Genomic DNA, 15,471 nt, shown 5'->3' with positions numbered 1-15,471 from the left:
AAGTCAGTGATGGGGCCATTCTGTATCTTAATCTGGTATACATATGTAGAACTTTGTGGTGTGCTTAAGGTTTGTACACTTTACTGTAGGTTGTATCTCAACTAAAAACAACAGCAACAACAACAAAACAAAATAAAGTCGGGTACATTGGTACATGCCTATAATCCAGGTGCTACTTGGGAGGTCAAGGCAGGAGGATGGCTTGAGCCCAGGAGCTTAAGACCGGCCTGGGCAACATAGAAAGACTCTGTCTGAAAACAAAACATCTAAGTAAAATGTCAGTTCTCCAGTTAAAATTTTTCGGTGGTGTCCCTCTGTACCCAGGTAAAACCCAAACCCTGCATCACATGGCCACTGTCTTTTCCTCTAGCTTCGTCTCCTATTGTATTTCTTCCTTGCTTGCTAGAGCCCAGCTGTCCCAGCTTCACTTAGTTTCTCCAATTAATCCAAGAACTGTCCTGCCTGCCTCAGGGCCTTTGCTCAGGCTTTTCCCTTAGCCCAGAACCCTTCTCCATTCTTAAGACCTTCTCCTTCATGTCACCTACCCAGGCTTCCCCAGGCCCCCCACCCACCCCTATCTACAGCATATCATCCCATTTATCCCTTTTGCTCCTTATCGTGATTTTTTTATTTTTTATTTTTAGACAGGGTTTCACTCCCATGGCCAAGGCTGGAGTGCAATGGTGCAATCTCGGCTCGCTGCCACCTCTGCTTCCTGGGCTCAAGCAATTCTCCTGCCTCAGACACCCAAGTAGCTGGGATTACTGGTGCATGCCACCACACCCAGCTAATTGTTCTATTTTTAATAGAGATGAGGTTTCGCCATGTTGCCGAGGCTGGTCTCCAATCCCTGGGCTCAAGCGATCCGCCCACCTCTGCCTCCCAAAGTACTGGGATTACAGATGTGAGCCACCATGCCTGCCCTTGATTTTATCATACTATTATAATTGTCTTTTTTCTGCAGTTGGGACCAGGTTATACATTTGACACTTGTACACTTATTACACACATTATTATATATAAGTGCTACATAGATAACCAATGCCACAATTTTTTTTTTTTTTTTTTGAGACAGAATCTCACTCCATCACTAGGCTGGAATGCAGTGGCGCGATCTCGGCTCACTGCAACCTCCGCTTCCCGGGTTCAAGCAATTCTCCTACCTCAGCCTCCCAAGTGGCTGGGATTACAAGCACGTGCCACCACGCCCAGCTAATTTTTGTGTTTTTAGTAGAGACGGGGTTTCACCATGTTGGCAGGCTGATCTCGATCTCGTGACCTCATGATCTGCCCACCTTGGCCTCCCAAAGTGCTGGAATTACAGGCGTGAGCCACCATGCCCGGCCCCAATGCCACAATTCTTATACTCAAAGAGCAAGCAGATACCTTTTGCCTTAGTTCCTATAAATCATGGCAGAGGTGCTTAAATTTTAAAAATCGTCTTTCCTCATAGGAGTCTAAACAATGTCTCAACACTGTCAAGAGCCATAGCAATCTACACAAGCCAGGTAAAAGGGAAAATTACGGCCAAAGCAAAAGTTGGGGGCTAAGGTTGGAGAGGCAGGCACAGGTGGATAGGGAGAAAGCCAGAAGCTGGCAGCAGTCCTCATTACACTGCAAGTTTGGGCAATACGGTCTGCTTTCAAGCTCCCCTCTCCCTGGATTAATACCCCCACATCTGTGCCCCCCAACTTGCCCCCAATCCTTTGTGATCTCAGTTCATTCTAGTGTAGCAGTCTCCACCCTCGGTCTGGAGTGGGGAGAGATGATGGGTATACAGTGTCATCGATCTAGTTGTGTTCTTCAAAGAATACAATGGGTAAGCGCAAAACGGGAGTTCCGTACATAATAAATTAATAGCCATAGACAACAAGTACATACACACATGCACACATAGCACACACAAGAGAAAATGCCCTTCCTTTATTATGTTTATGAAGTAAGCTGGAGGCCAAAGACACAGGACCCGGAGACTAGGTGTGTAGCAATGAAACTCCTCATGCAGCAGGACAGCTTCTCAGACATCTTGTCTTCCAACCCAGCCTTCCAACACATCCAGTTTTTTGACAAGTGAGTCATTTTAACAAGGCCATTCTGAACAACTTCATTTATTCAAAAGCTCTTCTGAGAAGATCTCTGCTTAACTGCGCCAAGGATCTCTCTGCCAGTGATGGCTCTTCTGTGGTTGTAGAAGGACAGTCTAAATGCCTCCAGGCTAACCCATTCCAGTTGCCAAGCATTCAGGGCACCTAGTGCATACAAGACCCAGGAACGCCCACTGAAATCAGGGTGGATCTAGGGGAGAAATGGCACAAGGGTGAGACAGAAGTAAAGTCTTCCCACAGTGAACAGTTGTGGTCTGACCCAACACCCAGTACTCATGGTTTCTATGAATTCATGTACAAGTGGAACAACGTAAGTGACCTCCAAGTTGAATGATGAATTAAAAAAAAATAATAAACCACCTAAAGGGGCAACGACAGGCATTTGATGAAACAGGCTGTTGTACTGTGAAAGGAAAATAAATCTTGGGACCCCAAAATACTAAACTAAAGGAAAAAGTCAAACTGGGAACTGCTTAGGACAAACCTGCCTCCTGTTCTATTCAAAGTCACCCCTCTACTGAGATAAATACATATTTGATTGCCTCATTTAGAGAAGCTAATCAGAAACTCAGTAGAATACAACCATTCGTCTCTTACCTACCTATGACCTGGAAGCTCCCTCTGCACTTTCAGTTGTCCTGCCTTCACCTCGAGTTGTCCCCTTTCCAGGTGGAACCAATGTACATCTTACACATATTGATTGCTGTCTCATGTCTCCCTAAAATATGCAAAAACACACTGTGCCCCTACCACCTTGGGCATATGTCATCAGAGCCTCCTGAGACTGTGTCATGGACACACATCCTCAACCTTGACAAAATCAACTTTCTAAATTAACTGACAAAACACACACACACACACAACCACACACACAAAAATTAACTGAGACCTGTCTCAGATTTTTGGGGTTCACATTTTGGTAACCATAAAGGGATTCTGAGTAGAGAGGCCCCTGACCTTTGACAAATCTGTCGGTGCTTGGTACCAGCATGAGCTAACTTTATGGCTCAAACCAATAGGACAATTTAGTGAAGTCTGCAAGCACTCCCTCCAGAGAATCCCTGATCTCCCCAAATTTAGTCAAGAACTAAAGTTTATTTTGCTGTACAACTCCTCCCTCTTTTGTTTTGTTTGTTTGTTTGTTTTGGAGTTTTACTTGCTTCCAACAAGGAAGGCAAGATTTCCTGTTTACAGAACGATGGAAGGCAGGTAGTTTGAGCTCACTCTCAGCAGGGAAGAGGAGTTGGAGGCTTTTTTTCCTGCTTCTAGGATGGTAGAAAGCAGTCTTCAGCCTCAGACCCATCCTTAGGTAAATAACTGAATTGAAATTTTGTCTTGGCTGAAGTTCAACAACCAGCTGGTCTTAATTTTTTCTCCATTAGAACACTCAGTGATCATATCGTTGGGTTTTTGTTGTTGTCGTTTGTTCCAGTCTTTCTTCCATCAGATTTGACCAGCTTTACCTGACTTGATCAAATCCAAGTGAAAATTCCAAATTATGGGTAACAAAACCTCTCTAATTTGACTAAAATTCCTCACAACTATAAAAGAGTTTAAAAATGCATTTGGTTTCTGTGTTTGTTTCCCGTCTTAAAAAAAAAAAAAAAAAGTTCTTTCATTTACTTTTCTTCCACCCATACCTCCTTGCCCCTTTGCCGTCTACAGTACCAAAAAATCTAGAGGACGCTTCCAATGACTTGAACCCTTTAAAAGAATTCAGAACGAAGGTTCCAGTCACCCCTTTTGGGGAGTTCTGTCTTCTTTGTTGAGTTTCAAGAGTCATAGGCAGATTTTTCTTAGGTCTAAAGGTCTGTTTTTCTGTATTACATGACCTGACCTCTTTGGCTTTCGGGGTACCAGAGATTATCTTGTACTGTGAGAGGATTTGACCTCGATGTGTGTAATGGTGGATGAGAGCTACAAAGTAGGGGTGGCTGAACACAGCTTACAGGAAATGCCCTTGGCTGTTGTTTATTTTTTCTCTCCTAGGAAGTTGTTGTTTAAGGAGCCTAATTCTAGTTCGGAGATGCATTCTAAGAGGTCTTGTCTATTACTTTGTCTCCCAAAATTAATCTCGATTCGGCTTGTCTGTGTACATTTACACGAGGAACTGAACTGTGGTTTTCATAGATAAATGAGAAACTGAGTTTTCCCAGCTCTGAAGAGAAAGGGCATTTGCTCCTCCCAGCTGAAAGGCGCCCCTGGGTGACCGGGGGTGTTGTGGGAGTGTCTGGGGGGTTGAACCCCATGACATACAATAACCCCACAGGGAAATCTCTAACAAAAATTAATTTTAAAAAAAGACTCATCCAGGAAACACGTATAAAGACTGATCACCCGGCATTTTGAACCCTCTCAGAAGTCTTAGACCTCTGGAGAGAGAAACTGAGACATGTAAGAGGGTGAAACAACTTAGTGGTGATACATTGTGGAGTCTGGCCACAAGCAGCACACATCAACCCACCACGCAAAAAACCCGAGGCCACAGCTCAGTTCCCCCTGTTTAGAAAAAAAGTGAGACATAATCTAAGAATGAGGAGAAAACAAGGAGAATGACCCCCTTTCGAACACTCTGTAGGTTTTATGACACCTCTACTTGCCAGAGTTTATGTAAAATGGAATATGGTCTTTGTACACACTTAATTAGAGAAAAAGAGCCCTAAGGTTGACCTGCAAACTATGTTGTTCGTAAATTCTTTTTCGCTATTTTTCTTTTCTGCCTGCCTTAAAGCTGCTGTTATTTTTCTCTTTAGATAAAAACCACTGTTTAGATCCAACATATTCATTTTGCAAGCTGGTGAATTTATATTTATCTCATGGCTAAAGTTCTGAAGTAAAAACTATAGGGGGTGTGTGTGTGTGTATTTAAAAGGACTTTATAATTTCTATAATTTTATGTTCAAATGACAGTTAAATCCATTTTAATTTCCCTCTAACACAGACTTTTTCTCTCCATAACTTACGATGTAAATTTTGCTATTAGATTTTTACCCGAGTTGTTTCCTTTAATATACAAGTTTAAGACTATTTAACTGACAAGTGCCTAAGATAATAAAACAGGTTGTCAAGAATTTGAAAGTCTAAGATAGGAAAAAAAAAGTTTTTTATGAATTGATAGGAAGTACTTCTATTGGCATGCCTAATACATCTATGTATTTATGTGTTGTATATATAATATATATATAATATTTCACTACTGATAATCTATAAAAGAACTCTAATTGGCTTAAGAAAAAAAAACGCTTGAATCAAATACTTTATCAGGAAAAAAGAAAAGACCAATCAAATGCTCTTTCAAGTTTATATAACAAGTAAAATCTTTAATAAATTACCTTTAACATTATTTGTAAAGTAATATTAGAAATGTCTTAATAATTGCCAACATACATTGTTGTTTGCATTTATTAATTAAACAATTTCATTCTATCCCTGCCAAATACTATAAAGTTGTCAAAATTTGGTATAGGGGTTACAAAACTATAAACACAGCCCAAAAACAGAATGATCTTTGCTTGTGTATTTTTTTTTTTTTTTTTGAGATGGAGTCTCGCTCTGCCACCCAGGCTAGAGTGCAGTGGTGAAATCTAGGCTCACTGCAAGCTCCGTCTTCCAGGTTCATGCCCTTCTCCTGCCTCAGCCTCCTGAGTAGCTGGGACTACAGGTGCTCACCACCACGCCTGGCTAATTTTTTGAATTTTTAGTAAAGACGGGGTTTCATCCATGTTATCAAGGATGGTCTCAATCTCCTGACCTTGTGATCCACCTGCCTTGGCTTCCCAAAGTGCTGGGATTACAGGCGTGAGCCACTGCGCCCGGCCAACTTGTGTAATCTTTAATAAGATATTGATATTCATTTAATGAAAAACTACATCTTAAATTTAGTAAGATTACCATAACTCCTAATTTTGTGACTTTAGATGGTCTAGTCTACAGGCAGTAAGGTTTGTTTGGGGAAGGGATTGTTATCGTCTTTGTTTCAGAGCTAAACTACAAATTCCTCCCAAAGTTAGTCCAGCCTACACCCCAAAATGAACAAGGACAACTTGGAGGTTAAAACTGAGATCACTGTCTCAGTTATAATTTTACAGTGATGGTTCCATAACTTTAAATGATGACTATCACAGTTTTCAGAAATAATCTAGGTAAATGACTTCTGTCTAATTTAAAATGTATTTAAAGGTTATATATAAAACAAGATAAAAGGAACCAAGAAATAAGAAAGATGTGAAGAAAGCAATAAAAGTAAAGAGGTTTTTTTTTTGGCAAGAAAGAGTAAAGAGAAATAATTTTATATGAGAAAGAGTCTTGTACGATAGATTTAGTCCTAAAGTAAAATGACTGATTGTTCAAGAAAGAGGGATGTTCAGGACAAGCCAGAAAGTCCAAACATGTCATGAGCAGTCTGTGTAAGTCACAATAAGAAAATTTGTTTTTTAAAAAAGTTTTATATGATCAAGTTGTCAATTAAAGAGAAAGTATAATGATCTTTCTATAAATTGGGCTTGATGTTAAAAAAACACTTCTACACTAAATAATTGGTTAGAACAATGAAATTTTCTTAAGGGATTGACTTACTCTTAATAAATTATAAGAGATTTTAACTTTTTTTAGCCCAAAGTTCAACTTTCATTGCATCTCGCCATTTTCAGTTTTCTTTCTCCTTTTAAAGGGCACAAAATAGTAATGCTCTCCTTCAACTCATTTTCAGCTCATACTTTTAAATACAAGTACTTTTAAAGTACTTGTGACATTGAGTTATAGGACTTTGACTCCTGGGACTAAAAAAGGATACCAAGTCCTGCTAAATTTTAAACACTGACAACAATTAAAGCCTCATCTTCAGGCCCAATAGAAGATGCCAATTAAAATAAACTACATTCCTGAGTCACAGGGCTAGAAATTAAAATTATTCAACTCCTCAAGGCCCAGGGACTATCACAGAAGAGGTGAATATGTGAGATTGTAAGGGCCAATTTTGAGAGATAAAATAAGTTCAGTTTCCCTATAAATTAATAATTAATGTCAAAGACACACTGATACAAGACCAATGCATAAGCCCCTATGTCAGATTAACAAGGTTTTTTTTGAAACATTAACTGACTCCTTAATAAAAGTTATAAAAAGTTTATGGAAATTATATCTTATGGTCAAGATTAAAAAAAAATTTTTTTTTGAGACAGAGTCTCACTCTATCACCCAGGCTGGAGTGCAGTGGCGTGATAATGGCTCACTGCAACCTCCACCTCCTGGTTCAAGCAATTCTCCTGCCTCAGCCTCCCGAGTAACTGAGATTATAGGCACATGCCACCATGCCCAGCTAATTTTTGTATTTTTAGTAGAGACAGGGTTTCACCATGTTGGCCAGGCTGGTCTCAAACTCCTGACCTCAGGTGATCCACCCGCCTCAGTCTCCCAAAGTGCTGGGATTACAGGCTTGAGTCACCATGCCTGGCCGAGATTAAAATTTTATAGATTGCTTATAAAATTTTTAAAAACAAGGCCTGGGTGTGGTGGCTCACACCTGTAATCCCAGCACTTTGGGAGGCCGAAGCAGGCGGATCATGATGTCAGGAGATCAAGACCATCCTGGCTAACATGGTGAAACCCCATCTCTACTAAAAATACAAAAAATTAGCCAGGTGTGGTGGCAGGCGCCTGTAGTCCCGGCTACTCAGGAGGCTGAGGCAGGAGAATGGCATGAACTCCGGAGACAGAGCTTGCAGTGAGCCAAGATCACACCACTGCATTCCATCCTGGGTGACAGAGCAAGACTCCATCTCAAAAAAAAAAAAAAAATTTTAGTTGGCTTCATACTGTTTATTAGGACTTATTGTTTGGAAAATTAAGTGTCCTCTCTCAAAGAATGAAAGTTTTTGCCTTTTTTTGAAATCCTTGAGTTATCACTTTGGTCAAATGAATGACTTGTTTTACAATGACCTGTGTTTTTAACCTTTGATATTTTACAAAATTTCCAAAATCAAATTATAAATTGTGTCTTTTTCTGACCTAATTAATCCTTAAAGATATTAGGTTCCCTAAAGTCAAAATTTAATCCTTTAAGATACTGGGTTTCCCAAAAGTCCTAGTTTGACTTATTTGATATACAAATTATACAGGAAACAAGTCAAATATAAAATGATATTTGACTTTATTTGGGCTGTATTTATATAAATATGTTATTGGTATGTGTTCCAAAATTATGGGAAATTCCTATAATTCTGATATGACTTAGTATACATTATCAGTAATTATAATTGTTATGTTAAATTATTGTGTGCCACAGAAGTAACAAATTTCCTTGTCAATTGTATGTCAACTATGACTGACCTAAAACTTTGTCATCCACAGACAATTGTTGTTTGCTTTGATCCTCTTTAGAAGGTGGCTTTATAAACAACTATAAAGCTCTAACAGATACTCTTGAATACAAATTTCTGATAACTTTGGAGACTGTGACATCAGAATAGAAGAAAAATGTTTTAAGACTCATGGAAAACGGAAATGTTTATAAATATCAAACAGAATTAACTACATGGAGTGACCTAATAGAAGACTGAAATAATCTTTTCGACTTTTGACTTAAAACTTTATTGCTGATCCTTTGTTTTGTTTTTTTCATAGTCAAGGAAACTTTTCTTTTGAGCTATTGACAACTTTCAACAATTTAGTATATGCCTATGAAACAAACTTTAAAACATATTTGTTTCTCTCTATCTGATTTCTCCAGAATTTGCCCACTATTTATCAGTATTCTTAACTTTTGAAAATACAGTTATTTACATAAGTACAGTAAGAATCTATTTTCATTTCTAACAGGACACGACTAGAGAAACTGGTTATTTTACCAAGACTTTGACACCATTGACTGGACTGGTGTGCTTTCTTTCTTTTAAAGAATCACACTTGACTTATGGAGCCAATAAAAGCCCCTTAGGAAAACTGGCCTCATACCTTGTTGACAGTCCCTGTATAGGTCTTCAGCCAGGCTGACTTATGGTAAGTAAAGAATGTCACTTTCTGACAGGCCCAGGAGCCCCAAGTTTATCTTGGAACCTCAAGAGGAGAAGAATTCACTCAACTCATAGGTATTTGATGGTACAAATCTATGACTGGGCTTGGCTTTTAAAAACTCTTATCTAAGTTTCTTTCTATGGAACAAAGTTCCATCAAAGCCAATTTAAAAGCCTAGGTTAAAAAATTTTTCTTACTACACTATATACAAATAATCAGGCCAAGTATAATAAAACAAATCAGTCCTACCACGACTTGTCTTTAATAAAAATGGGAAACTAGAGAGAGACAAATTATATTTCAAAAACTATGATACACCTGTTATTAGATTCTAGTCTTGCCTAATGTTGTTCGATTTGTATTATTTTCTACAGTTTAGGCCAAATTCTAATTTTTCTTGGCTACAAGTCTTCAAAATAATGTTTTCAATTTTTTCTTCCCCCCCATCTTTCCCAATTTAGAGTCACTGAAAACTAAGCTGTGCTTTCATAAAGCCCTACGAACTGAAACTAGACAACTTAAACTTCAGAAGAAAATAGTAGCAACCTATTTACATACAGAAGCCACTTTCACACCTGCCTACTAAAGTATGGACTTCAGAGTAATATGGCCTATACCAATTTTCCAATATTGTTCTTTTGTTTTTGTTTTTCTCCCTTCCTCCCCCTACTTTCTCTTCATAGGACATGAGACTTCACAACTTACTAAAAATGAACATTCCTAATAACTCAAGACCTACCCATCTAAAAATAAACCATCCTAGCCATGAGAGATCAGACAAAACCTGAGAGCAGATTAATTTTCTCCTAAAATGTTTTCTCCAAAAGATTTTTAAAAAGAAAAGGGGGGATGTGAAATGAAAATGTATCTTGGGACCCCCAAAACCACTAAAGGGAAAAGCCAAACCGAGAACTGCTTAGGACAAACCTGATTCTATTCAAAGTCACCCCTCTAATCACTGAGATATATACATATCTGATTGCCTCATTTGGAGAGGCTAATCAGAAACTCAGTAGAATACAACCATTTGTCTCCTATCTACCTATGACCTGGAAGCCCCCTCCCCACTTTGAGTTGTCCCGCCTTCGCCTCAAGTTGTCTCACCTTTCCAGACTGAACCAGTATATATCTTACACATATTGATTGATGTCTCATGTCTCCCTAAAATATATAAAACCCCACTGTGCCCCTAACACCTTGGACACATGTCATCAGAACTTCCTGAGACTGTGTCACAGACACACATCCTCAACCTTGACAAAATAAACTTTGTAAGTTAACTGAGACCTATCTCAGACTTTTGGGGTCCACAGTACCTATCAGCAGTTTCTTGGGATGAGAAAGAAGAGAGGGAGGAGAATTTGGAGCTGGTGAGAAAGATAACCGTTGTTGGATAACACAGACTAATTCCAGTCACTTCAACTTTTGTGACTTGGTTTTTCCTAACAGAAGTGGAGTTAACGTCCAACACCGTCTGAAGATGGAAAACACTTAGTTTGGAATGTGCTTTCCCACTTTATATTTCACATTAAGTAAGCATTTTACTTTAACATTTCTCAATCTTCAGCCTCTCTTTCTTCCTATTACTTCTCTGTGGTCTTCAGCCAGGCTGGAAAACTTGGTCTTCCTCGGATGTGTCCCTGTGTTTTCCAGCCTCCACCCCACTGTTCATCTGTCACTTCTACCTACCATGCTGACACTCAGCTGCACTCTTCAGATCCTATCCATCCTGTAAGGCTCCTCCCCAAGTGCCAGCTCCCTTATCTGTGTTCCACACATACTTACTAAGTTCCTCCTCCCGCTGAGGACGTTGGCACTCTCTGCTGTCAGGCCCTGTATCACATGTTGCTCCATGTCATTAGTGTCCTTGTTTAATGTTAGAGAGACAGCCAGAGTAGTAAAAATAAGCTGTTCTGAGAATCATTTACCCAACACTCTAATCCTAGCTCCGCTTGGACATGAGACATATTGAGCAAGTCATATTTTCACACTGCTCTCAGCTTCTTGTTGCTGTGTGTGTGTGTGTGTGTGTGTGTGTGTGTGTGTGTGTGTCTGTGTGTGATAGAGAGAGAGAGGAGAGGGAGGGAAGAAGGGGGAGATGGGGGATGAGAGGGAGAGGGAGGAGAGAGGGAGGCTTGAGGTGAGATTCAAAAAGTTTTTCCTGGTTCTAATAATTGAGAAATACTTCCTCCTCAACACTCTCTCCCACCGCAGGATTGTGAGTCCCTTTACAATAAAGGCTGCGTCATTTTCATCTGAGTTCCCACAGCAAACACGACTTGCACTTAGACCACTTAGACACTCAATACATTTATCCAACCAATATCTTGTTTTATCCTTACAGTGCCCTGAGACAGTGACTCCAGCCACAGACCCAAGCCTTGGGAGGTACAAGGTGGCCTTCCAGGCCCACACAGTTAAGAACAAGCCAAAGAAAGACTAATTAGAGGGGAATGTCCAGGGAATGCACAAAGGACTATTTAATGCAAGTACTCCCATAGAGGGTCCTACCAGCCCTACAGGCTCTAGAGCAGGGGTTCCCCACTGGGGGTAATCTTGCCCTCCAGGGGACATTCAGCAATGCCTGAACATTTTTGGTTGTCACAGCTGGGAGGGAGGGTGCAACCGGCATCTAGCAGATAGAGGCCACAGAGGCTGCTTAACATCCTACAATGCACAGAACCCCACAATAAAGAGTTAACCAGCCCCAACATGTCAACGGGGCTGTGGTTGAGAAGCTCTGTTCTATATATCACTACATATCATGCACCTTCTCTCCTCTCCCATTTTCCCTTAATCTCATTTTCTCCTTCTTTTCCCAAGATAAGCAACAGATTCTAGATGATATTACCGGAATATGGGAGCTGTGGTATGACACACGTGAACGCTCAAACTTACTTCCTTGTCATGAAGGCGTAAAATTCAGTCAAGATTTCATAAAACCTCCTTACATCTTTTGAATCTCCCCAGCTTTTGAGGGGGAAGATTTTCCTAATTGTTTTCTACCAATTTTTTATGCCACGGGGTGAAGTTGGGTGGGCAGGAGGAAGGAACAAGGGTACCTACCCCTCCTATGTAATATTAGAAATACAGAGCATCATTTGACGAAAACCGATCTATGCCACTCTTCAAAGTTACAGAACAGACTAGGTGGCAAATATCCGCTGTACAAGAAAAGGAGAGGGCGTTTAAGAATCAGTTTAGGCCAGGCGCAGTGGCTCATGTCTATAATTCCAACACTTTGGGAGGCCAACATAGGAGGATTGCTTGAGCCCAGGAGTTCAAGACCAGCCTGGGAAACGTAGTGAGACCCTATCTAAAAAAAATAAATACCCACTAAAACAAACAAACAAATTAGCTAGGCATGGTGGCATGGGCTTGTAGTCTCATCTACTTGGGAGGTTGAGATGGGAGAATCATTTGAGCCCAGGAGTTGGAGGCTGCAGTGAGCTATGACTGCAACAATGCACTCTAGTCTGGGTGACAGAGCAAGACCCCATCTCAAAACAAAGAAAAAATAATCAGTTTACAGATTTACAGATTGCCTGTCAACAGATAGGAGAGCGAGAGAGACATTCATTAAGAGCTCAGGTATTCAGAGTTGCTGCCAACGGAAAGAAAACAAAGTGAGAGAAGACAGCAGCCATTAGCAGATCCAATTTAGAAAAGCTGTTGGCACATAACTTTTCAGGAACACAATGTGTGAAGGACTCCTGTATCACAGTAAGTTGAAGTCAAGATGAAACCCAGGGCCGCTAACATGATACCTCTCTTGGCCATTCTAAGCTGCTACAAAGAGTGCACCAACTCACTTGCTTTAGGATTTTCTCCATGTAACTAAAATAGGCTTCCTTCGTCCTCTTCTTTCTCCACCTCCTCTTCTTCCCAGTGGCTGAGTTGGCCCACTCATAATTCTTTTTGACTGAGAAATAAAGCTCAGTCTTGTTCTTAGGGAATCTTAGGTCATTTAAGCAAATGAAATACATGCTGAAAGCTCAATCCTTAGGCCACTAGCTCAGAGCACTGGCTATAGGCAAGTGTGTGCTCCAAAAAGGTTTTATAGGGAGGGCTTGAAGTATGCTTTCCTAATTAAATTAGTGATCACACCTGCAGAAGATGAAGGCGCTCAGAATCCTTAATAGATAACAGGTGTAGGCCAGCACAATGGCTCACACCTGTAATCCCAGCACTTTGGGAGGCCGAGGTGGGAGGATCACTTGACCCCAGGAGTTCAAGACCAGCCTGGGCAACATGGTGAAGCCCTGTCTCTACAAAAAAACAAAAAAATTGTCGGGCATGGTGGTACATGCCTGTGGTCCCAGCTACTTGGGAGGCTGAGGTGGGAGGATCACCTGAGCCCAGGAGATGGAGGCTGCAGTGAGCCGTGATCATGCCACTGCACTCCTGCACTCCATTCTGGGTGACAGAGTAAGACTCTGTTTCAAAAAAAAAAAAAAGAGCGAGATTAGGTGTAGACCCTAAACGAGAGAGGCTACTTTGATGCAATGGCCATTAATGTACCAGGCAACAGTCATTTCAGAAGTTATTCTTTTATTGTACCTAACTCAAGGTGTTTTTATTACATGATTCTTAGCCACTAAGATTTATATTCAAAAGACTGGGACTGAAACCTGGAAGATAGATTTTTCTAAAGCATGCCAGGTGAATCTAATGACCAACCAGATACGGAATTTATTGATCTATGAAAGCTTCCTGAAACAACTACACAAGATTTGGGTTGGAGTGGAGGAGGCATCTATTCACAGACATTGCACTTATGCCTTGTATTTGTATTTGCATCAGGAGAAAAATGCATCCTCTGAAAGGCAAGCACGTACCTGGTTATGCAACAGCAATTAGGAACTCGGGTGACAGCGTGAACAAGAATGCCAGGAAGTCACTGTATCTACAAGACTCAACTTTGAGAAATTGTAGATAGGCCATGAACTTCCTGCAATTAGTATATCAGCTCAGCTAAAAGGAAGTGACCAGCCTGACACGAACGAACAGATAAGAGGACACCAGAGGACCAGGGTGTCAAAGGAGAGAAGAACCAGATCAGAATGGACACTCTTTCCCCTACCACTGGTTATAAGTTGCATCAAGCCTTGGTGAAAAGGACTGGCAGATAATAATAGTGCTGTCAACTTAGGAGCCCTAACTATGTCCCAGACGCCACACTAACATTCCTTATCCCAGTTAATTATCAGAGCAATGCTATGAGGTAAGATATTAGCATTACTCCACTTAACAGAGAAGGACACTGAGGTTCAGAGGGCTTAAGTGACTTGCACAGGGTCATATACAGCGTCTGAGTGGCAGAGCCAGCCTTGGAGCCTTTGCTTTCTAACTCGCATTCTATCTCGTTCCAAAACTGAACACCAGAGCCCTACAATGTTTGTAGTTACGCATGTGCTCTACATAATTGCTACATGTATCAATTCATTGCTGGAGAATTTCAAATGTAACTTACTTATAGTGTAGGTTGAATTCTTCTGAATTATTTCTTTGATACTCTGCAAAGTCCTGAATTTAAAACCCTGAAAAAACATCTGAATAGTACCTGAGTTAACAACAACGACAACAAAAGCTAAACAGAATACCTCTATGTACTGGAAAGGAACAAGTATGAAAGGAAGAGGTAGTTGCTTGTTGCCTGGTTGTCAAAACCATGCCCCCACCCCACCCCCGACTCTTACTCTCAAGTCACCAGTCTCATCTTTTTTTTTTTTTTTTTTTAATTATACTTTAGGGTTTTAGGGTACATGTGCACAATGTGCAGGTTTGTTACATATGTATCCATGTGCCATGTTGATTTCCTGCACCCATTAACTCGTCATTTAGCATTAGGTGTATCTCCTAATGCTGTCCCTCCCCCCTCCCCCCACCCCACAACAGTCCCCGGAGCGTGATGTTCCCCTTCCTGTGTCCATGAGTTCTCATTGTTCAATTCCCACCTATGAGTGAGAACATGCGGTGTTTGGTTTTTTGTCCTTGCGATAGTTTACTGAGAATGATGTTTTCCAGTTTCATCCATGTCCCTACAAAGGACACAAACTCATCATTTTTTATGGCTGCATAGTATTCCATGGTGTATATGTGCCACATTTTCTTAGAAGTTGAATCTCTGAATAGACCAATAACAGGTTCTGAAATTGTGGCAATAATCAATAGCTTACCAACCAAAAAGAGTCCAGGACCTGATGGATTCACAGCTGAATTCTACCAGAGGTACAAGGAGGAACTGGTACCATTCCTTCTGAAACTATTCCAATCGATAGAAAAAGAGGGAATCCTCCCTAACACATTTTACGAAGCCAGCATCGTCCGGATACCAAAACCTGGCAGAGACATA

At 40.6% G+C, this 15,471-nt stretch overlaps 1 protein-coding gene across 1 annotated transcript; it reads right to left on the bottom strand.

Annotated features, from left to right (window-relative positions):
* Positions 1 to 1,901: 1,901 nt before the first annotated feature.
* On the bottom strand, positions 1,902 to 13,102 carry H2BN1 (H2B.N variant histone 1). Its single transcript, XM_055256095.1, has 2 exons — positions 12,929 to 13,102; positions 1,902 to 2,295 (listed from the first exon to the last, which is right to left on the bottom strand). The coding sequence occupies exons 1-2, from the start codon at positions 13,100 to 13,102 to the stop codon at positions 2,113 to 2,115; spliced, it is 357 nt and encodes a 118-aa protein (XP_055112070.1). The 3' UTR covers positions 1,902 to 2,112.
* Between the last annotated feature and the right edge of the window lie 2,369 nt (positions 13,103 to 15,471).

This window comes from Symphalangus syndactylus, chromosome 20 (genome assembly GCF_028878055.3).
Source record: "Symphalangus syndactylus isolate Jambi chromosome 20, NHGRI_mSymSyn1-v2.1_pri, whole genome shotgun sequence".
NCBI classification, from domain to species: Eukaryota; Metazoa; Chordata; class Mammalia; order Primates; family Hylobatidae; genus Symphalangus; species Symphalangus syndactylus.
The sequence above is the reverse complement of the archived record's forward strand: the minus strand, read 5'-3'. Positions and strand labels throughout refer to the sequence as shown.